This window comes from Gopherus evgoodei, chromosome 6, assembly GCF_007399415.2.
Source record: "Gopherus evgoodei ecotype Sinaloan lineage chromosome 6, rGopEvg1_v1.p, whole genome shotgun sequence".
In the NCBI taxonomy this organism is placed as follows: domain Eukaryota; kingdom Metazoa; phylum Chordata; order Testudines; family Testudinidae; genus Gopherus; species Gopherus evgoodei.
In genome coordinates, this window is record NC_044327.1 from 80,094,764 (window position 1) to 80,118,631 (window position 23,868).

At 41.7% G+C, this 23,868-nt stretch overlaps 1 protein-coding gene across 3 annotated transcripts in view; it reads left to right on the top strand.

Annotated features, from left to right (window-relative positions):
- Positions 1-2,599: 2,599 nt before the first annotated feature.
- Positions 2,600-23,868, top strand: part of TMEM161B (transmembrane protein 161B) — an 83,138-nt gene continuing 61,869 nt past the window's right edge. Inside the window, exon 1 of one of the 3 annotated variants that reach the window (XM_030565864.1) lies at positions 2,600-7,350. In XM_030565864.1, the coding sequence (XP_030421724.1) occupies positions 7,348-7,350 (3 nt within the window). In that variant the 5' untranslated portion in view covers positions 2,600-7,347. Of the gene's footprint in view, positions 7,351-7,405; positions 7,907-23,868 lie in introns of those variants that run through there. The other 2 variants (XM_030565865.1, XM_030565863.1) reach the window with 2 other exon arrangements.

The window sequence follows — 23,868 nt, forward strand, 5'->3', positions numbered from 1 at the left end:
ACTATCTTTTCACAGGCATAATGAACATAGCTCTGGGTATGATGAGAGGGTCTTAAGTTGTCCTTCTGTGTATTCTACAAGACTTGCATGATTTCATATTCTGTGATAGGTCTTATCCTAGGCTAGACTACTACATCAACATCCAGGCTCACACCCAGCATTTTGAAAGACTGGGGATCTCTCAGATTCTTTCCAATATGTCATCCTGCAATTTTCCCCCAATGTTTTATCATACCAAGGAACTACATTATTTTTAGTGCTGGCATTTTAACTATAGCCTTGACTTTTTCTGGATCTGCCTCATATCCTTTGTCAATCAAGTGCTCTAAGCAGCATAGATGGGTTTGTCATAGAATGCATATTTCTCTATCACTACTCCAATGGCTTCAACTGCTGTATATTAACCTTATATTGTGGTCTTCTTTGGATTTCTCAAGCTATTATCCATACAAATTTTCATTAGAATTTTCCATTTGAAAATTTCTGGGACATTTTGATGTTACTTGGGAGACAATATAAACAGGATCTTCCAAATAAGGTTATAAAATTTGTCAGCTAGGAAGTGGAGTGGAACGTGCCCAAATCTGCCAACTGCTTCTAGAAAGTATCAGAGGGTAGCCGTGTTAGTCTGGATCTGTAAAAGCAGCAAAGAATCCTGTGGCACCTTATAGACTAACAGACGTTTTGGAGCATGAGCTTTCGTGGGTGAATACCCACTTCCTCAGATGCATGTAATGGAAATATCCAGGGGCAGGTATATATATGTGTGCTAGCAAGCAAGCTAGAGATAACGAGGTCAGTTCAATCAGGGAGGATGAGGCCCTGTTCTAGCAGCTGAGGTGTGAAAACCAAGAGAGGAGAAACTGGTTCTGTAATTGGCAAGACATTCACAGTCTTTGTTCAATCCTGAGCTGATGGTGTCAAATTTGCAGATGAACTGAAGCTCAGCAGTTTCTCTTTGAAGTCTGGTCCTGAAGTTTTTTTGCTGTAGGATGGCCACCTGAAGGTCTGCTATAGTGTGGCCAGGGAGGTTGAAGTGCTCTCCTACAGGTTTTTGTATATTGCCATTCCTAATGTCTGATTTGTGTCCATTTATCCTTTTCCGTAGAGACTGTCCAGTTTGGCCGATGTACATAGCAGAGGGGCATTGCTGGCATATGATGGCGTATATTACATTGGTGGATGTGCAGGTGAATGAACCAGTGATGGTGTGGCTGATCTGGTTAGGTCCTGTGATGGTGTCGCTGGTGTAGATATGTGGGCAGAGTTGGCATCGAGGTTTGTTGCATGGATTGGTTCCTGAGCTAGAGTTATTATGGTGTGGTGTGCAGTTACTGGTGAGAATATGTTTCAGGTTGGCAGGTTGTCTGTGGGCAAGGGACAGCGACCTCGTTATCTCTAGCTTGCTTGCTAGCACACATATATATACCTGCCCCTGGATATTTCCATTACATGCATCTGAGGAAGTGGGTATTCACCCACGAAAGCTCATGCTCCAAAACATCTGTTAGTCTATAAGGTGCCACAGGATTCTTTGCTGCTTCTAGAAAGAATATTGTAATATTGCTGAGATTTTGTCTTCCATGGCAGCTAACTGGTGCAACAACATTCTTCTTACTAGAAGCAGTTTCCTTCCTTTCTGTACCATTGATACCCTATCTACACAGCAAACATATCAGAATACCCAGTTACAAAATAGTTATGTGCTAACCATGTGTAACTGTGCCTTAGTGGGTCACAACTGAGGATGCTACGTTCAGGATGAACTGCTGAGAAACAGGTCAAACACAACCCAAAACTGGTGGTTATTCTTTTATAAGATATACCAAACCAGCCACAAAATTAAAACTCTTTTACCACACTGGCTAACAAGAAAACATAAAGGCAGTTTCCTCAGGCATTCCAGTTCTTATATCACCACCAAAAACACTGGATTCAGAGATGAGTGGTTCTTTACAACCAGTCTCATCAAATAAAAGGTTCTTCTGATCCCAAAGGACCAGTCACACATCCAGGTCAATATATTACTTTGATCTTACTCAAAAATCACGCTGATGCCAATCTTTTAGTATCTAAAATCTAAAGGTTTATTCAGGGGCGGCTCTAGGGATTTTGCCATCCCAAGCATGGCAGGCAGGCTGCCTCCCGCAGGCGTGCCTGCAGAGGGTCCACTGGTCCCACGGCTTCGGCGGACCTCCAGCAGGCGTGCCAAAGCCGCAGGACCAGTGGCCCCTCCGCAGGCACAGCTGCGGGAGGTCCTCCGAAGCCGCGGGACCAGTGGACCCTCCGCAGGTAAGCCACCGGAGGCAGTCTGCCTGCCGCCCTCACGGCACCAGCGGAGCACCCCTCGTGGCTTGCCGCCCCAAGCACGCTCTTGGCATGCTGGGGCCTGGAGCCGCCCCTGGGTTTATTTATGCAAAGAAAGAAAAAGAATGAAAAGTGAGAGTTAAAATTGTTTAAAGGAACCAATTACATACTGTATTGGCAAAGTTCTTGGTTCACGCTTGTAGCAGTGATGGAATAAACTGCTGGCTTAAGTCAAGTCTCTGGAATACATCCACAGCTTGGATGGGTCATTTAGTCCTTTGTTCAGAGCTTCAGTTTGTAGCAAAGTTCCTCCAGAGGAACGAAGCAGGACTGAAGACAAAATGGAGGAGTTTTCAGGTCCTTTTATAGCTTTCGCCACGTGGAAGGCATCTCATTGTTATTACTGTGGAAAATTACAGCAACAAGATAGAGTTTGGAGTCATATGGGCAAGTCACATGTTCATGGCCAATTTCCTTCAGTCATTGCCAGAGTCGGCTCCAGGTCTTTTGCTGCCCCAAGCGAAAAAAAGCGAGGGGGCACGGAGTGCTGCACTTGAAAAGTGCTGTCCCCAATGAGCCGGAATGCTGCCCCTTGAAAAAAGGGCCATCCCAAGCTTGGAATGCTGGTGCTTAGAGCCAGCCCTGGTCATTGCAGGAAGCCATTACCTACACTCCAGACAGCATGTTTACAGAACAGTCCACTCAGTGTAGATGGGCATCTCAGACAGTCTGTCATCAACCAAGTGTTTCTTGATGAATCACTTAATTTGAATAGTCCCTCCAATATGTGCTGGCTAGCTACCCCAGCAGCCAACATTTGAAATCCAGCTATAGAGTCAATATTTACTATTAAAAATACAAAAATGATACATGCATACAGATAGCATAATCACCACCAGCAAATCATAACTTTTTCATAGACACCGCATTTGACAACCTTTATACAAAATTTGCTGCAAATATATAACAGTGGTTGCAATAATGATCTATATGGTCATATTTTAATCAGATAATGTCACACCATGTTATGTCATGGTTTTGTTATGTCATAGGCTTGCTAGGTCAAATTGGATCATAGTACATGATAAGGTTCCTTTGAGGCCTAGTTCTAGGTTGGAACAGTCCCACTGGAATACAGTTGTGTCCTAGACATATTATTCAAGGTTTGTTTTTTCCTGTGTAGACCAGAAAAGAAGACCTAGAGGAATAAGTTTAACACTATGGAAGAAACAGAACTGACGGAAGTGAAAGAAGAGGCTGAGAAGTAAGAATGGATCTGAGCCACCACAGAAAACCTTAGGATTTTTTGTGATATGTAGTCATACTCCGCAAAACTAAGGACTCGTTATTGTTTGAAATGGATAATAGGAACATAGAAATTCCCATACAGGATCAGGTGTGATTTATGTAATTTGGTATCTAGTTTCCAGTAATGATTGATACCAGATGTTTCAGAAAAAAGTGAAAGATAAGTGACCTTAAAGGATGTTATTTCCTAATCCTAGGCACTTAGGGCTTGTCTACCCTAGCATGATTCTGACAATTTCCCAGTGAGACAACTCTACAGGTTTTAGAGAAAACACTAGTATAGACAGAACATAGGTGCTTTTTCCAATGTAATTTAATACTCCATGGCACAATCTTCCTGAGCTCACTTGCAAAGTCCCTATTCAGTCCATATTTAAGTCCCTCTTAAAGACAACTTCCACGTGGTGCTTACATTGACTATAGTCAAATTGTGTGTCTGTGTGTTGCCTGTTGTTCTACATCCTTTAATCACCATTAATTGAAATACAAATATTTTAGAAGGAATATAAATCCTCATGTTTTAGAGTATAAACCAACCTCTAAGACATTTTTAGTTTTGTCTAATGTAACTATGCATGGTCTCATTATCAATGCCTACTCTTTTCTTAAATCATCACAAGCTCTTACCAGCGAGATCTTGTGGCAGAGAGTTCCATAAATTAATTATGCATTTTGTTAAAAAATACTTTAGCAGTTTCAAATTTGTTGCTTTTCAATTTAATGCTTTTTATATTGTGAATGAGATTTGTATCTTTTCAGTTAGTGCATACCTTTTGTATTTTGGTAATTTGAGGTCTTTTTCCTCCTCCCTTTTTTGATTAATGCTTTGAGTTAAATTATTTTAAAATGTCACAACCTGTCAGTGTCACTGTCAGTGGTTTTACCATTTTAAGTCTGTTGCAATGCATAATTTAAGTAACTTTTAACAAATTTGTTATCCAAAAGTTACTAACATAATTTAAATATGCCAGAACCATTTGAATGACGTTCCAATGAAATCTTTTCATAATGTTGAGTTTGGGTTTTTTTGGTTGGTGTGTGTTTTAAAAAAAAAAATTGAGAATGTCTGTTTGACTCTCGATGATGATTGCTAGAATGTCACTACATTTTTTGATATATGCGAGAATTTGAGTTTTTGAAATATCTTGCTGTTGTTCCCCACTTTTGGGATTCTCTGCAAGCAATTTACGTTAGTTTTTATACAGACAGATGTACATAAACAGAAGATGTTTTCTTTAAAGACACCATTCATGCAGAATTCACATTCTTGATTCACAGCTTCAAGAGTGGGAATCCCATGTCATGGAATCAAAGAAGCAGGATGAGAGGTAATTATTTCCCCCTTATTTCAATTACAGTTTGTCAAAATGGGTGTGCTCTCCTGGGAAGGGTTTCTTGGAGCCAGGTGTTGGTGTGAAGGCATGTTCTGTTGGGACAGCACAGAAGCAAAGGGAGCACACATCAATCTGGTTGGCTAAGCTGAGTGAACAAGAACAAAGTGAACCCATGCTGTCTTCTAGGGCTGGTTTAAGATAGAAGTGAGGTTGGTGCATGTAGGCTGCCTCCAGGGCAGATAGCAGAGTGCATGTAGTCTCTTGTGTGTGTAGGGGTGGGATGAGGAAACTCCAGGATACAATACAATAGGCACATGTTCTCTTTCTCAGGTATGTGTGGGAAGCTTTCAGGCTGGGTGGTGCTGGTGGTGAACTTGAATGCCATCTTGGTGCAGCTATTTCCAGACAAGAGGGTGGTGGCCATGAACACTTTGTATTGGGAATATGTGGAAGAGGCTACTTCCAGGCCAAGGAGTGAGCTGCCTTGTATGTGTGTCAAGGTGACATTTCCAGATCAGGTGGTGGTAGGCACACTTGCTTGTGTGTGTGGGAGGGGGTCTAGTAGTAGGCATCTCATGCACTCTTATGTCTGGGTAATAGGGTTGTTTCCAGACTGAAACGTGGTTGGTGAGTTCATTCTCTCATGTGCACTATACAACTGCTTCCAGACTGAATGGCAGATGGTGCATGTTCTCGTGTGTGTGAGATAGGCCTGCTTCCAGGCTGGATGAGTGTGAGAGGCTAAAGCTCTCATAGTTCTGTTGAGGAAAGATATTATATACTAACACCAATTTCCAACCATCACAAAATATTCTGCTCCCAAAACCACTCTTTCCAGTCAACAGGTGTAAAAACTCCCTGTTCTGAAGCATCACCTGCAATGACCACCAAGAGGATTGTCCTAATACAGGGTGGCTGAGAAGATCACACATCCTCACAGGAGTGGGCGCTTGTGGTGCGTAGATGGACTTCAAGACGAGGGGCATGGATTCTTGGGGGCCACAAATAGAAGTGGGTACATGCCAGGGAGACGATGAACGTGACCCTAGCAGCTGTGAAGGCGATCGTGCTGACGGCCAGAATTAGCAGGTGCTGTGGTGATGGGCATGATGCTGGATCACCCCAGATTAGCACGTTCCCATGCCGGAGCAGATCGCTACAGAGGTGCAAGGGGAATGTGGCGTGGTTAGGCCTGCGCGTCCCTCTGGGGCTGGCGTGGAGAGCAGACCGGTTGGTTGGGAGGGCGGCCACAAGCGTGACGTAAAGACAGGGCGGCGCCCCAGGGGTGTTGTAGCGGCGTTCCCGGCTCCCTGGGAACAACATGCAGCTGCCTCCCCGAGCAGGGCTCACAGGCTGCCACAAGCGGAGGGCTGCAGCCGCAAGAGCCGGCGTGAGGCAGGGAGGAGCCGCGGGGTCCAGCAGTTGCAGGTCCCCGCCGCAGCGGACCCGAAGCCCGCCCCAGAGGGGCCGCGCAAGCGCTTCTCTCATCCAACACCATCCACACCACTTCCGGGTTCAGCGGCGCTCACAAGATGTCTGCTGCTCTTAGCGCGCTTGCTCAAGGGAAAGGCCGCCAGGAGTCACGGCGGCGCAAGCGCACGAGGCATCTTTCTTCCCCCACCCACCCCGTTCTGCGAGTCGCGGTTTGTTTGTACCAGCGACCGCAGTGCGTCAGGCTCAGCAGCCCCTGTCTCGGTCACGACCCTCCCCCCGGAGAACGATCCGAGCAGGCGGCCCAGGCTCCGCCCCCTACACCTCCTCTCCCGATCTGGCCTCCCAGGGCCGCCGGCCCCTCTTAGCCACCTGCGCTCACTCCCCAGCCCGTCCCTCGCAGGGCCCGCCGGCCAGGGGTGGGAGGGTAGCGGCGTAGAAGGGGTTGGGAACTCAGGTGGGCGCCCTAGATCATTTTGTCCCTCCCGGCATGGGACAAAAGGTCTCTGGTGGTGACCTTCCGTGTCACGTGAATGGGGTCCTGCTGCCGCCGCCCCGAGCATTCTGCGGTATAGGCTGCCCCGGTCTCGCCTGACGGAAAGAAGCTGGCAGAGATACTGTTGTTACCCTGGGCAGGCGGCTGTCCTGCCTGCCTGCGTGTTGTTAGCCGCCCGGCGAGGCGAGAGAGTCAGTGGATCTGGTGCGGGCTGCAGTGCGGGCTCCAGTTTGTGCAGGCAATTGTCTTAGCTGCTCTAAAGGTCCTTGGGAGGTGGGGTCCTGCCGTGACCTTTGTGAGGTGTGAGCCGGGCAGAAGCCGGTGCCCGCCGAGGTTCCTCGCTTAACGCGCGCCGATCCCCCCCCCCCCCCCCCCCTTTCGGCCGCTGCCTGTGCGGGGCACGCGCGGATTTATGTGCTGGGAGCTGGGAGAGGCCGGGCGGCTGGAGTGGCAGCAGGAGGCGGCAGCAACATGGTGAGCGGTGGAGAGGGCACTGGGGAGGTCAGGCCCCGCTGGGCGTGCATGGGACATGGGGGTTCCGTTCGGGTAGCGCAATGGGGTAGCGGGCGCCGCGGTGCCCGGCCCGGGGGTTCGGCTATTGACTCCTGTGGGCCGCAGTGTCTTGTGCGGGTGGGCTCGTGGCGTACGCGGGGAAGGAGGCTTGTGTCCGTCGCGGGTCCCGCAGCCTGTCAGTGGGAAGGGTGGGAGTGAGAGGCTCCTCGGTCTGTGTTTCCCTTTGGGTTTGACAGGGTCCCCCTCAGCCTAGTTCCCGAGCGTGGGGCAGAAATGGTCGGTAGGTAGCTCAGGATTCCGCCTCCGAGCCAAGGGAGAAGTGATTTTCTTCACTACCGCTGCGCATTTCCTTCTGGGGTTTGAGGGTTTTACCCGGACGTGGTCTCGACATCTGTGCCTGCAACTCTTCGGCGTGGGGGGAGCATCAAGTTAACTCTTGTTGGCCAGGATTTACCCTAACATGCTAATGAATTTCTGGGAGCTGGCCTATGATCTCGCTCGCTTTTCTTCATCCACTGTGAGTAACTAATGGAGTGCCCAAGTTTATTCAGCTTCAATGTAATACACATTAGGTTTTGTTTCTTAGACTTAAAAGTAATAGCAGGTGTGGTCAAGTAAAAGAATGGATAGGCATGGGGGCTTGAAAACAAACTAAATTGATTCAGAATTGATCTAGTTCTGTTAGTGCGTTCCTATAAGTAAACTTAAACTGTAAATAAGGAATATGCTACCTGTTTGCACCTGTGTAACTAGTGGTATTTAAAATCAATTAAGTTACACAAGTGCAACTTCTCATTTAAAGACCAGGACTGAAAATGAATACAGTAAGTATTTTGATATTTGTTTGGAGAGAGGAATCTAAAACATTTTTATACAGAAACTGATTTTTTTATTAATTGTAAAGATTCAAGAAAAAAACAATGATATGTAAGCAGACTTAAACCATTCAGCTTACAGATCCCAGACATAAGGATTTCTATTAAATAGTTGCAAGCTGTAAAGCAGTAGTTCTCAACCAGGTGTCCAGGGCCTCCTGTGGGGCTGCAAGCAGATTTCAGGGGGTCTGCCAAGCAGGGCTGGCATTAGACCCATCAGGGTTTAGGGCAGAGTGCTGAAGCCATGCTGACCTGAGCCCCGCGCCCAATGGTTGAAGCCAAAGCCTTAACAGCTTAGCTTTGTGGGGCCTCATGCAGTTGCCCTGCTGGCTCCCCCTAATGCAGGCCCTGGCTTTTATATGCAGAAAAGTGGTTGTTACGGTACAGGAGGGCTGTGGAGTTTTTATAGCGTATTGGGAGGCAGAGGGGGCTCAGAAAGAAAAATATTGAGAACCCCTACTGTAGAGTAATCTGGTAAATGATGTGCGGAAAAATATCATTACTTTATTACTACTATTTTCATTATTCTATGGGTCACAAGAAATAGCTTATAAAAACCTGTGGGTTTGTTAACTTACTGAACATGAGACTTCTGAAATAATTTTGGAATACTTGCTTTGAGAATTCAGATCTTTGAATCAAGATTGGTAGCCGAGATCTTAATATTGCCAAGAGGGGAGTAACAATTTTTATAATCAATTTTATGCATATTCAACATTATAGTTTTAGCAGCTCAAAAATCTGATATAATTTGAAAATTTTTCATAGCCCAAAAAGAGAGCTGCAGCTAAGAGAGACAAATACATCATGAGTTAGTCACTGGTTGAGTATCATTGTTGTAGGGTATTGCAGTTTAGTATTTCAAGGTAAACTTAATCCCGCCCCTCTCCCCCCCACACATAGTGTTTTCAGTTGTATAGAGACCCTTAGGGTATGTTTACACTATACTTTTGTGCCTTGAGTGACTGGATCACTTGTTTCACAGTTGGGAGATATGTCCATGCAAGCCTTCACAAATGTTAATTACCCGGAGTTAATTGTCAGTCAAAAGTCTGGTGAAGACAGGTCCCTAATGTAAGGCTAAGGCTATGCCTTCCTTGCTGAAAGTGTGTGTTTACAATGAGATAATGAATGTTAGTTATTTCACTCTGTACTTTTACCTTGGTATAGGTAGGCAGGATCAACCTCAGATGGGAATGTGTAGGGTTGACTTTGACTAGGTAAAAACTATAATTTTGTCTCCCCTAAGATTTTACACTGAGTTAGCTGTGTGATGGAATGGCAACCGTCCATCTTAAAAGACAATGGTGTAAGCATTGCAAACACTTAAAAAGTCCAATTCTGAAGTGATAGCAGTTTGCCACAGATAATGTAGGCATAACTTGGGGCCAGAAGAAGAAGCTGATATGCTACTAGTGCTTGAAGCCTGCTACATTTCTCATCTCTCCATTTTCTTCTCTGTCAGCTATCTCTTCAGCGTAGATGACTTTCTGGTGCAGTATAGTCCTCTGTTGTAGCCTGTTGCTTATCTGGTAATTCTGCACCAAAAAATGAGAAATTCTGTACACAATATTCTAAAATTCTGTAAAATTCTGCATATTTTAATTGTCAAAATAACACACACACTGTAACAATATAATCACACCATTTTCGGTGATTTCCTGAAAAGTATTTTGAAGTACATTACCAAAATAATTGAAAATGGTGTGATTCCCGGCTGCTCTGTGCAGGGAAGGGGGCACTCGGTCTCTGTCCTCCCCTTCCCTCTGCATCCCCCCCCTTGCTGCCCCAGCTGGGACTAATGTCCCCGGGTGGCTGGGGCATCCCCAGACTCCTTACCCTAGTGATTTTTACCTTTCCCCCAGCTGCCCGAACAGATATGTCTGAGCTGCCGAGAAGCAGTGAGTTGAGTACTGGTGCAGCTTCTCTTTGCTTCCCCATAGAAACCATTTTCTGCAAGAACGCAAAAAAAATCTGCAGAGGGGTGCATTTTTCTGCTGCGCTACAGTAGCGCAGAATTTCCCCAAGAGTAGTCTTCCTAGCTTGCAGTGTTGACACTGAAGGTATTCAAGTTTCTCTTGCAACCATCCTTGACTCTGAACCGAGGTTGTCCCAATGGCGTTGGAGCATCTGCAAGTTCTCCATACAGGAGCCCTTTGGAATGTGTCCATCATGTCCACTGAGTGCAGATTATCAAGCCAAGGAGTTGTCTGTGTTTGAGACTTGGTAATTTTGCTTTCTTAAATACTTCAGTGTTAGAACTTTGGTTTCCCACATGACATTTAGAATACAGCAAAGACAGCGGGTGTGGAAGGTGTCTAGCTTTTTCTTACCTCTGATGTAGGTGGTCTGAGTCTCTCCACAGTGTGCACAAAATGAATGTCTGGTACACCCAAATCTTGATGCTCAGTGCTGACTTTCTTTTATCCCACATATGCTTGATAAGTTGGTTGAAAGTGCTGGCTGCCTTTTTGATGTAAGAATTAAATGCAATGCTCCAAAACGTCTGTTAGTCTATAAGGTGCCACAGGATTCTTTGCTGCTCCTCTAGATATGTTATCCAGTACAAAGATCCTAGATCGTAGAACTTGAGCGTAAGTTTTACTGTGGTGCTGCTAGCTATTAAAACATATGGTGCGGTCAACACACATTGTGCCATTATCATTGTCATCTTTTGTTCAAATTCATCAAAAATGAGTTAGTTATCAATGTAAAAATGAACAAAGACATAGCCATAGTCATGTTAAGGAAACTTGGTAGGGAATCCAATATAGTTGTATTTTTTGTCCATGCGGGCAGGAAGAATTTGTTGGTTTTATAACCCTGGCCATGTGGTTGTTACCCAATCTAGAAGCTGAAAAACTTTTACCGGATGTCTGTTAAACAGAACACTAAAGCCAGAGGTCACTATGAAAGATGCAGGGGAAGGAGGTCTGGCTGTGATGTCCAGTGTAGTGAAAAGCCCAGTATGTCCCATTTTTCACACCTCGCAGCTGCAAAGATCAGAGGATGCTGTCCTTGGACTCTGCTTGAAAACTTAGTGTTTCATATCATCATCCAAGATGGTCAATGTCTGAGTAATTTGGGAGATTGGGAGCCACTTCCTGTCCCAGCTGCTGGAATGGAGGAGGAGCAACTTTCTCTCACTTTCCCGGCACCTCAAAGCCACCTGCCTGAGAGGTTTCTCACCCTATGATACCTTTTTCCTATGTTTTTTGGGTTGTACTTCCCAGTTTGAATGTCTAGAAGGAGAGTTAAATTTATTTGATGCTTGACGGTTTCACTTTTGCTCTTAGGGCTCTGAATAGCATCAGCGAAACAGTTTTTTGCTAGCTTTACTTTTCTAGGGTGTGTCACTCAAGAACTCTTTGCATAGTTTGTCTAGTCTAGTATCAATGCAGCTGCAACAATGGAAAGCACTGGTGTAGAGCCGGGCTATCTAATAATGCCTCTACTTGTGCTTAACAGACTGTGCAAAAGTCCTAGTGTAGGCATAGTCTGAGTGTTGAGAGTTGTATAGCAGAGGTACTAGAGATTTGCCCACAGAAGTGGGAAGATAGTGCCCCATTCATGTTTTGAAAGAGATCTTTGTAATCACAAAGACTAGAAATTTACCTTTTTAATAAAGTGAAAGCTTTAAATACTTTGGAAATTGATAGCTTCAACCATCCCCATCCACATATTCACTGGGGATGACCTTTTCCTTTCATTTAGCATGAGTGAGTGGGCACTTTAGATTTAATTACTAAATGTCAAAACTTAATCTGGTTTCTTTCCATTGTAGATGGGTTAGGCTTTCTAGGCAAGTTCTCTCTGTGGCAGGTGATTCCATATTGCATTGTACTATGTGTTAGTGTTTGAGGGTCCTTCCAGTGCTCACCGGGTAGTCGCTTCAGTGATGATGCCACTTGTATAATAGAAAGTACTTCAGCTCTGGCCAGAGGATAACCACAGAGTCCACTTAATTGCCAGCATCCGCTTTTGCAAGAGAGCGTTTATTTCACCAAATAGTCAGGTTGTCTGTATGCTCACATGGCCTTGAGTTACATCTAGAGCAAAACTCTATTTCTTATAATAGACAGCCTATTTATAAATAGAATTGTGGAAAAACTGCACCTTCCATGGGTCATCTCAGTTATCACTTTAATGGTTTTTTTTTCTCCTGCTGACAATAGCTCATGTCAATTGATTGGCCTCTTACAGTTGGTATGCATACTTTCACCTTTTCATGTTCTCTGTATGTATAAATGTCTCCTGTCTGTGTGTTCCATTCTATGCATCCGAAAAAGTGACCTGTAGCCCACGAAAGCTTATGCTGAAATAAATTTGTTCGTCTCTAAAGTGCCACAAGTACTCCTGTTCTTTTTAGTAAATTAAGAATCACCTGCGAGTCTAGGAGAATATAAAAGCATTCAGGGTCTGATACAAAAGTCCAGAACAATAACCTCTCTTGGTGGCCGGGGGAGGATCGCTTGCCATTTGTATGATAAACTTGGGGCATGTCTGCCCATAATAAAATGCTACAGCGCCACAGCTGCACTGCTGTATGCTTCACTGTAGACACTACCTTCACTAACAGAAAGAGTTCTTACATTGGCATAGGTAATCCACCTCACTGGGAAGCAGTGGCTAGATGAAGGGAAGAATTCTTCCATTGACCCTGTGCTGTCTACCCTGGAGGTTAGGTCGGCTTAACTACTTTGCTCAAGGGTATGGATTTTTCATATCCTTGAATGATGTAGTTAAGTCGACTTAATTTTCTCATGTAAACCAGGCCTTGGAGAACAGTTTAATATTCAACCCCATCTCCCAGATACTCAAAGGAGCTCATGGTCGTCAATGGAGTGTGTGTCTGGCAAAAATGGTGGCTTGGTGGAATGGGCATGGGGTTCTTAACAGAGTGAATAAAAATCAACGATTTAAAAACATGTGCATATAATGTTTAAGAAAAGTTCTGTAGATGAGTTCCAACAGTTCATGGATTAGAAACCCAATCGTATGGGTTCCAGAGGCTTCTGTATAGATTAATCTTTCTATTTACCCAGTGGGACTCAGTGCTCAGTCTAGAAGATACCATCAGAGATGCTTAATTTTGCAGTTCTCAGACTGTGGATTTGTTCTCCAGAGGTAACATGCTCGTTAACAGCAAAAATGTTTTTAAATAAAATAATATATAGAGGTGAGAAATAACAGACCTCAACTCTATTGTCCCTCTGCAAATTTGCGTACACAGAGTCAATCCCTTTTCTCTCTCTAAAAGTGCGAAGTTTTAAAAAGTTCAGTGAATGGAAGATTGTTTGGGGCGGAATAGATCTGGACTAGGAGAAGATGTCTGGAGATAAATGTAAGAAGCAAGGGACATATCCTTGTTTTGTTAAAATATTATATGTTTGCTGTTGCAGAAAAAAATCCAGATTATATAACGTTGTTGTTTTAGTTTAATAAAACAATTTAAATGTCCAGTGGCGATCTCCCCCAGCATAGTAAGATAATCCTCCAAATATTAATGATTAACCTGTTGAATTGGAGATGCTTACCTCCTAATGACTTCATAAATAGCTGCTTCAGTTACCTTTGGTAAATGAAATAACCAAACAATTGTTCATTTTTGATATAGCTGTAAAACTAATCTGAAAAGTTTTCAAAATAATGTTTAAAAATGTATAGTGTATACCTTCTAAAAGGGAAACCTGCGTCTATCTCTGAGTTGGAAGAATATGTATTAAGGTTATAACAACCAATAAGAATGCACTTTTATGTAGAAAACCGGTTAAATAGAGTCTTCCTGACTAGTGATTTAAATCAGTTTGATTTAAATCAAATCCACCCTGATTCCCAAAGAGAAGTTTTTCATAGATTCCAAGGCCAGAATGTGACTTCCTGTATAATACACGCCAAAATAACTCCTGGAGCATATCATTTAAAAACATCCAACCTTGTTTTAAAAATTTAGTGATGGAGATTCCACCATAACCCTTGATAAAATGTTCCAGTGGCTAATTACCCTCACTGTAAAAAGTGGCTAATTACCCTCACTGTAAAAAGTATGTACCCTATTTCCAGCCTGAATTTGTCTAGTTTCAGTTCTCAGCCTGTGGATTGTAGTATAGCTTGCTCTGATAGAATGAAGAATCCATTATTAAATATTTGTTCCCCATGTAGATACTTATAGGCTGTAATCGTCACCCCTTAATCTTCTCTTTGTTAGACTAAAAGAGCTCAATCTATTTAGCTTATCACTGTAAGGCATGTTTTCTAACCCTTTTTAATGATGCTCATGGCTCTTCTCTAAATCATTTGCAATTATGAACGTCTTTCTTTAATTGTGGCCACCAGAACTGGACACAATACTCAAGCAGTGGTTGCACCAGTGCCACATATAGAGGTAAAATAGCCTCTCTGTTCCACTGTGGCTTCCCTTGTTCATGTATCCCAGGATCGTGTTAGCTCATTTGGCCACAGCATCACACTGGGAGCTCATGTTCATCTAATTATCCACCATGGCAACCAAATATTTTTCAGTCACTGCTTTCCAAGATAGAGTCCTCATCTTTTGTTCTTACATGTGTATTTCCATTTAGTCCTACTAAAATGCGTATTGTTTGCTTGTGCCCAGTTGACTAAGCAATACAGATGGCTCTGAGTCAGTGACCAGTCCACGCTTCATTGTTTACCACTCCACCAATTTTGGTGTCATCTGTAGACGTTATCAGTGAAGATGATGTTTTCTTCAAGGTCATTGATAAAAATGTTAAATAGCATAGGGCCAAGAACCAATCCTTGTGGGACCCCGTTGAAAACACACCCGCTTGATGATGATTGTTAAATCTCAAAATATCATTGTAAAGAATCAGCCAGTTTTTATTCTGTTTAGTGTTTGCCATGTTAATTTTATATTTTGTTTTTAATCAAATGTTGCATGGTACCAAGTCAAACACCTTACAGAAAGCTAGGTATATTACATCAATACTATTACCTTTATCAACCAAATTTATAATCTCATCTAAAAAGGGTCGCAGGTTAGTTTGACAGAATCTGTTTTCCATATACCCATGTTGATTGGCATTATACTACCCCCCTTTAATTCCTTATTAATCAAGTCATGTATCAGATGTTCCATTATCCTGCCTGGGATTGATGACAGGCCTATAATTACTCAGGTCATCCTGTTTACTTTTTTTAAAACTTGGCACAGCGTTCTTTCTTCCCATCATGTGGAACTTCGCCTGTGTTTCAGAACTTATTGCAAATCAACATTAATGGTCCAGCAAGCTCCTCAGCCCCTTTTTAAAAAACTCTTGGATGCAAATTATCTGGACTTACTGATTTAAGAATGTCTGACTTCAGTAACTTCTATTTAACGTCCTCCAAAGTTACTAGGGGAATAGAAAGTGTGTTATCACCATAGGATGAGATTATATCATTTGTTTCCTCAAATACAGAACTGAAATATTTATTAATAATGAAGAGTTCATTGATAATGCTACCATTTCCATCTAGTAATGGAATGCCATTGTTTAGTATTCTTTTTGTTCTTAATATATTTTAAAAACTCTTTTATTGTCTTTAACTGTGTTGGCTGTAGACTTCTCCTTGTGTCTTTGGGCTTCCCTTCTCAATTTTCTGTAGTTCCTAACTTCTGATTTATAAACATTACTGTCTATTTCCCCTTTCTTCCATTTGTTAAATATTATTTTTTATAGTTGCCTTCACTTCCCTTCTAAACTCGTTCAGCTTTATTTATTTATTTATTTATTAATAACTAACTAACTAACCAGCAAAGCCTTCTTTCTGAAATGTGGGATTGACTCTTTGGGCACTTAGTAAAGTGTTCTTAAATGATTTCGAATTATCATTCAGATTTTTCCGATACAAATTTTCATCCCAGCTGGTTTTACTCATAATTGTTTTAAACTTTGTGAAATTGGCCCTATTAAAGCAACAAGTGTGTATATTACTGTTCTGGACTTTATTGTGCTTGCACATCATGATCAAGTCATGATCGCTTGTATCTAAACTACCATTAACGCTTAGTTCTGTGATCAGTTTTTCTTTATCTGTTAGGACTAGCTGTAATAAAGAATTCTCCTATATTGTCTACAGCACTTATTGAATTAGGAAATTGTCCTCTATAATGTTTAGAAAGTCCAAGGATGTTTTATTTCTTGCAGCATGAGACTTCCAGCGTATGTCACTCCAGCTGAAGTCCCCCATGATTATGCAGTTTTTTCCTAGGCATTGTAGACAGATTAGTAAGGAGGTGGTCATTCTGTTCACCGCTGTGATTTGGTGATCTCTAGCAGACTAGTCTATAAGGTGCCACAGGATTCTTTGCTGCTTTTACAGATCCAGACTAACACGGCTACCCTCTGATACTCTAGCAGACGGCTCATAGACTCTAGGACTGGAAGGGATCTCGAGAGGTCATCGAGTCCAGTCCCCTGCCCTCATGGCAGGACCAAATACTGTCTAGACCATCCCTAATAGACATTTATCTAACCTACTCTTAAATATCTCCAGAGATGGAGATTCCACAACTTCCCTAGGCAATCTATTCCAGTGTTTAACTACCCTGACAGTTAGGAACTTTTTCCTAATGTCCAACCTAAATCTCCCTTGCTGCAGTTTAAGCCCATTGCTTCTTGTTCTATCATTAGAGGCTAAGGTGAACAAGTTTTCTCGCTCCTCCTGATGACTCCCTTTTAGATACCTGAAAACTGCTGTCATGTCCCCTCTCATTCTTCTCTTTTCCAAACTAAACAAACCCAATTCCTTCAGCCTTCCTTCATAGGTCATGTTCTCAAGACCTTTAATCATTCTTGTTGCTCTTCTCTGGACCCTCTCCAATTTCTCCACATCTTTCTTGAAATGCGGTGCCCAGAACTGGACACAATACTCCAGTTGAGGCCTAACCAGCGCAGAGTAAAGCGGAAGAATGACTTCTCGTGTCTTGTTTACAACACACCTCTTAATGCATCCCAGAATCACGTTTGCTTTTTTTGCAACCGTATCACACTGTTGACTCATATTAAGCTTGTGGTCCACTATGACCCCTAGATCTCTTTCTGCCATACTCCTTCGTAGACAGTCTCTTCCCATTCTGTATGTATGAAACTGATTGTTCCTTCCTAAGTGGAGCACTTTGCATTTGTCTTTATTGAACTTCATCCTGTTTACCTCAGACCATTTCTCCAATTTGTCCAGATCATTTTGAATTATGACCCTGTCCTCCAAAGCAGTTGCAATCCCTCCCAGTTTGGTATCGTCTGCAAACTTAATAAGCGTACTTTCGATGCCGACACCATCTTGTGCTTTATCTGTTAGGACATTGATCCATAAGCATTCAAGATAATTTTCTTCCGAGTTATCAGTGACTTGGAAACAGGTAATGCCATTTTTGACACATTTAATTTTCATTCCCTGGTAACCATTAAAACATGTTGATTTGCAACTTCAGTTTAGCTTTTACACTAAATCTGTGGCTTCTTTTTGCTAACCAGATGCATGCACTATACTTATACGCATTTATTTAAGCAATTATATAGCTTAACTTACATTTATTTAGATTCTTAAATTTTGCATTTTTTATTGTTAGAAAATGATGAATGATGCATTTCTTATTTACTGGATGATAAATTCTTAACTTGTGATTTGTGTCAAGATTTATCTGGATGGAAACTGAATCCAATTAAAAATGCACTAAAACATCAATTTAAAATTGCTTTATTAGTTAAATAAAACTACCTTAAATCCCTGGATACATAAACTTTTTGATCAACTTTTTTCATATCAAACTTGCTTTTGTTTTAAAACTGATTTATCAAATGAAGGAAGCCTTAGCTATAGTTAGTGAATTGAACTGATTGTTTCTGGTCACCATGTCCTTCAGGACTTTAGAACTAGTAGATCTCATCTTTTCATAACTACTTCTTATCATAGATTAGAAGAAGAAAACAAACTTTTTTCTGCTTTTTCAGCTCCCAGTTGATTTCTTAACTTTGAAAGAACTCATCATTGAAATGAACTAGTTGAGTAAACTGAAATGAAGAGAATATGCAGAAGAGGCTACAGCTATCCAAAGCTGGTTACTGCATTCCAAATCAGCACACGAGCTGATTTTCAGTGGCACTCACACTGCCTGGGTTCTGGCCACTGGTCCTGGGGGGCTCTCCATTTTAATTTAATTTTAAATGAAGCTGCTTAAACATTTTAAAAAACTTATTTACTTTACATACAACAATAGTTTAGTTATATATTATTGACGTATAGAAAGAGACCCTCTAAAAACGTTGTTAAAATGTGTTACTGACATGCAAAACCTTAAATGAGAGTGAATAAATGAAGACTCGGCACACTGCTTCTGAAAGGAAACGTCCGATCCCTGGTCAGATGGCATTTCAGGTCGTGGCGCCCCCCCCCCCCCCCCCCACACACAAAGCACATGTAACCTCTGTCCTCTGTAAATATTGTTGCATAGTTGGGGTGGGGAAAAATATAGGATATTGCACTACATTCTACTAAGAGCCTTGGTGACATTGAAAATGCAGCACAATATTTGTATTATTTACTACTTGAAAGTTTTTCAGCTTTTTTTTGTGTGGGTTTGCAAGTATAGTTAAAGTAAATGTATGTTCTGAATTAAACTTCAAAGAAGACTTTTGTGCATTTGCTTTAGAATCTTATTTCTGAGACTTGTGGATTTACAAAGAGTTTCTTGCTGAAGTTGCATTTCTAGGAATGACACTAGTTTGCTGTGGATCCCACTAGCCGATTTCCCAGGTCTTCTTGTTTGACAGTCTGTGGGTATCCATGTGAATTCTCAGTCAAGGTCCTGATCTTGCAAACAATTATGTATGAGCTTCATTTTAAGCATGTAAGTAGTTCACTGACTTCAATAGAATTGCCTGTGTTTAAAGTTAAGTGTTTGCAGGATCTGGTCTTTAGGTACAAAGCTAAACATGTATGTTTGATATCAAAAGGAAAAAATCCTGGATTGTTCTCGTGTCGAAAATGACCTTGAACAAAGTCCAATATAGAGATGTTGAAATGGAGCCTTGGCATACAACTATTAACTTTGGTGATCTTTACTTGGTATGCTTGGATTTAATTCTTATTTAATCCAACTGCACACTATAAAATAAGAATATTGAAATATCCTTTTGAGAGAATTACTTTGAGAACTTGTGTGTTAGGTAAGTATTTATAACATTTTATTTCATTTGTAAACATAGCACAATTACGTATCTGAGATAAGTGATATGTGTGTGTTGCAGCTTTATCTGAATTATTCATTCTTTACTTCTGTTCACTTTGTTTTTAACTTATCAAAGTTCTATGTACCTTTTACAGTAGTAATGATGTGAAAGTCATGATCTCTGGAATACACTTTGTTCTACGTTCCCTTTTCATTCCACCCCCCAACTTTAGAGGTCCTTCAAGGATAGGAGACCCCATCAGGAACCTTTGAAGCATCTTGTCTGTGCTAGAACTATGTTTTACTAAAACATCCTACTCTTGCCCACATGAGTTCAGCTTCATTGCTAAGAGCACTTGTGTAAATAATGCACTGGCAGCTGCTAGCATTTTAAACTCTAAGACAATGTGGTAAAAATTCCCATGCCTGTCTACCCTGCAACTTAACATAGTTGACAGCACTAGCACTGAAACACACACACACATTTTCCCAGCGAAATTCCATTAAAGGGACTGTTAATGAAAGGTGTGCTATATCCTGTGCAAGCAACAGAGACTTTATTGTTCTTGGCTACATGGTTCACAACAGTTGATGACATCTAATTTTAGAACATTGGCTTTCTAAGTTGGGAATAAGGAGCAATACAAATTTAGTAAGGTGAAAAGTGGTGTATGATTTGTATGAAAAATAGTCCAAATATCTGATACTTGAATGATCTAGAGAACAGGTACAATACTCATAGTGGGACTGTAAACTTTCCCACTCTACCCTTCCATGGTGCCTTAAATCTGATTTTTTGGCTAAAAGAGTAGTTCTGTATCCTTTCCTATTCAATCTTTGTTCTCTCTGCTGCCTGCTAATTGTGGTGGCAGTTTTGTGATTTGGGTTCTGTTTGCTGGATACCTGGTTGACTCATTTAACATATGCTTTGGAACAGCTGTAATATGTTAACAACGTTCTGTCATCATTGACCTGGTCTGGTTTTATATCGGTGCTGTGAAGGTGAAAGGCTCTGTGGGCATGATGTTCAAATACCTGGGGGGAGGGGGGAGGAGAGAGAGAGAGAGAGAGCTCAGATGTAAATTAGTATTGAAGCAGTGTTTTTTGTTGACCAATTCTGAATCTACATGTAGTTTTCTGAAAAAAGGATTATTATAGTGTAAGGTCTCTATTTATATAGAATTTTACTTGCCAAATGTTCTTACCTTTCAGAAATTGATACTGCTTCTGAATTTTGCACATTTTTATTTATTGTATTTGTTTGCTTGTATGGCACACATGCAGTTTATTGGGGGGTTATGTATATTTATGGAATAAAATGTAAATAACGTCATAGCTTGTCTTTCAACTATTGAGTGGTTGGCTTGTATGTAAAATGTACCACAATTATATTGCAGAAAGGTCACAAAGATTAGAGTGAAGTGCTACATAATGGCTGTGCTAGCTTCCGCATTGGACTTAAAAGGGAAAAATAATGTTTCTTTATCCGTAAATGAGACTTGGAATGTTTTTTATTTTTCTTAGCTTTTTTGTATTAGAAATTCAGATCTTGTCTGCCCCAGTAGACTTTAGGGAACATCTTTTCTGATAAAATGTACATTTTTTTTTCTGTATCAGTGCTTAAAAATGCCAGCATCCTGACTACAATATAGTTTTTACCTGTAAAGAGAGACTTAAACATTTTGTTGGGGTAGAAGATAAATCCTGTGATGACTGGAGAGCCAGTAAAACAACATCCCAAGTCAGTGAAAGAAACAATTGAGAGTAAAGGATTTTTACTCAGATAATTTCACTATGTGCTTACTTTAACACCTTCAATTACCAATTAATATGGTTTACGGTCTTACCCAAAATTGGCAAAAGTAGAATGGTAAGATATACAAAGTTCTATATAAGTTCTCCCTGTTGTGCTTGTGTTATGCTTCTTCAGATTCAAAGGGGAATGCCTTTCGAGTAATTGTCAAGGGCCTCATGGCTTCTTTATTGAAATATCAGGATTTTTTTTCAACATATTGAAACATGAATCTTTAAGTTAAACCACTGAATGCAGTGTCACTAGTAGTGGTATTGTGAAATGGTGAGAAGTAAACTGCAATCTGTTTGGCAATGTGACATTAAAGTCACAAACTTTGTATTTTTGGGTAATGCAGAGTAAAATCTTAAGATTAAAAAATGGTTGCAAGTAATAACATCTTACCCATAATAAATCATGGGAAAATGTCTGGTATGATATGGTGCCCAAGATTGAAAGTCACCCTCTGATTGCTGATAGCCTTTGTACGTTACATATCTTTACCAAGATTGCAATGGTGAAAAAGCTTAGCTCAAATGCAACAACCCGAGTGAAGAATGAATTATATAAGTTATAGTTTTGTATTTATTTACACACACACTCTCTCTCTCTCTCTCTCATGCCAGACTGGCAAAGGTGGAACTTGAAAGGCCATAACCCATGACTATTCTCAATCTGTTTAAAAAAAAAAAAGGCTTTAAAAGGTGACTGGTAAAGGGTTTGTTTTTAAATAGGATGTATATCCTTTTGGATTTTGTGATGTGTAAAGGTTGCCTGCAAAGCTTTTTTCAAAATAAATAAAATACACTTCTTTCTCTAGAAAAAAATCAGGAGCAAAGGAAAAACAAACATATACCTTTATGCATACACATCATTTTGGGAGGCTCTCAAACCACACCACGGGACTTTATAAAATAGTTAGGCGCACTGTCCGCAAATTAGATCAAGACAGTCATGTTATACCGTGCTGAATAGTGACACATACAGGAACTATTTGCTAGCCAAGTTGCGTGAGGGTATTATGTAAGCCTTTGCTTTATTGTATTTTACGCAGATAATCCAGAATATAAAAGAAAATTTAAATTTGGAGTCTGACACCTGAAACTCTACCACTTTGAAACCTATGAACCACATAGTTACTTTTAATGCCCAAAAACGCACCATGCAATGGTGAGACTTGATATAGGATGTTTCTTTGTAGTTTTTTTCCGTTTTGAGAAACAAAGCGTTAATCTGGTATGGAAGGTGTTTTGGTGAGTTCTGAGGAAAGAGGAACTCCATTTGGACAGTCAGTGACAACTCCTCCTGATCATGTGCTTAATGGATTCTCATAACCTTGGTAAGTTTGGTGATGTCCCTTAACAATAACTTGACTAAGGAGAAGAATTTGTGTGGATGTGAGAACCGACGTCCAAATATACAGATGCCTTATAAGGACCTAAGGCCACCCACTGGACCTGGTATGTTATGTGAAAACTACAAACTGCCTTGTTTTCATGAGGATTTTACCTCATATTAGTTAGCTTGTGTTAGCTAATTTGGGTTGAAAATCTGCCTTTTTTCCCCAGTTAGGAAAAGGCCTCAGAGGCAATGGGTGTGTGTGCGTGAGACAGATTTCAGTTACCAATCTGCCTGAGGTGTCAGGTGGTTAGGCTGAGGCCACAGGATCATTTGTGGGGGAGATGACAAAATATACCAAGGATTTAAATTTTAAAGCTTTATTAATAAAATAACAGCGGAAGGAAGAACGCATTCGTGCCTCAAGCCCTAACTCGCTTTCATATTCACAGTCGCTCTAACCACAGCTGGCCAAATCCGGGTGTAACGTAAGAAGACGAGGGGAAGGGGTGGACGGGAGTTCTGTCCTGGGCCCAGGTTGTCCGGGGTCTGCTGTAATTTCCGAGTTGCTCCAGCTCTCAGGAGGGTTTTAAGTCCTGGGTTCCCTTTGGGGGTGTTTTGTTCAGGGACTTCTGCTCCTGTTGCTCTTTGTACCAGACCAAATGGCTTTCTGTGGTTTTCTCAACTTCTTTAAATCACACCGGCTCTAGACACACCAGTGGAACTTTGTTTTCCCCCGTGTTGGCCTTTGCTGTTTTGTTTGTTTTGGGCCGCCTCAGCAGGTCTGTTCAGCTGGATCCTTCTTTCTTACGGTTGGTTGGGGGACGGGGCGAGGGAGGGGGAATTCAAGCCCCACTCTTTCTTGTCAGGCAGCTGAACATCGGCTGTGAGCTGCAGCCTTGGGCTGGAGTCGGAGTATTTTTTGACTGAGCGAGCTGGAGTGTTGAGTTAGCCCATTCTTTGCTCTTTGCTTTTCCCCCTCTTGCTCCTTTCAAGGGAATATTCCATTCCGCACTTATACCTTTGATCACCACCCCTAAAAGCCTTGTGATGCTTACAGCTGCCTTAGCAATATATGATGCTGATCTGTCTCCCCGTGGGACCCCCTGAGGGAGGGAGTCCTTGAGCCTGTGACGGCGTGGGGGAGAAAAGTGACACTTGTCAGGAATGGTTTGATAATACTTAGTCCTGCCATGCATGCAAGGAACTGGACTAGATGACCTCTTGAAGTCCCTTCCAGTCCTGTGATTCTATGATATCCTGATAAAACACTCTTGTGG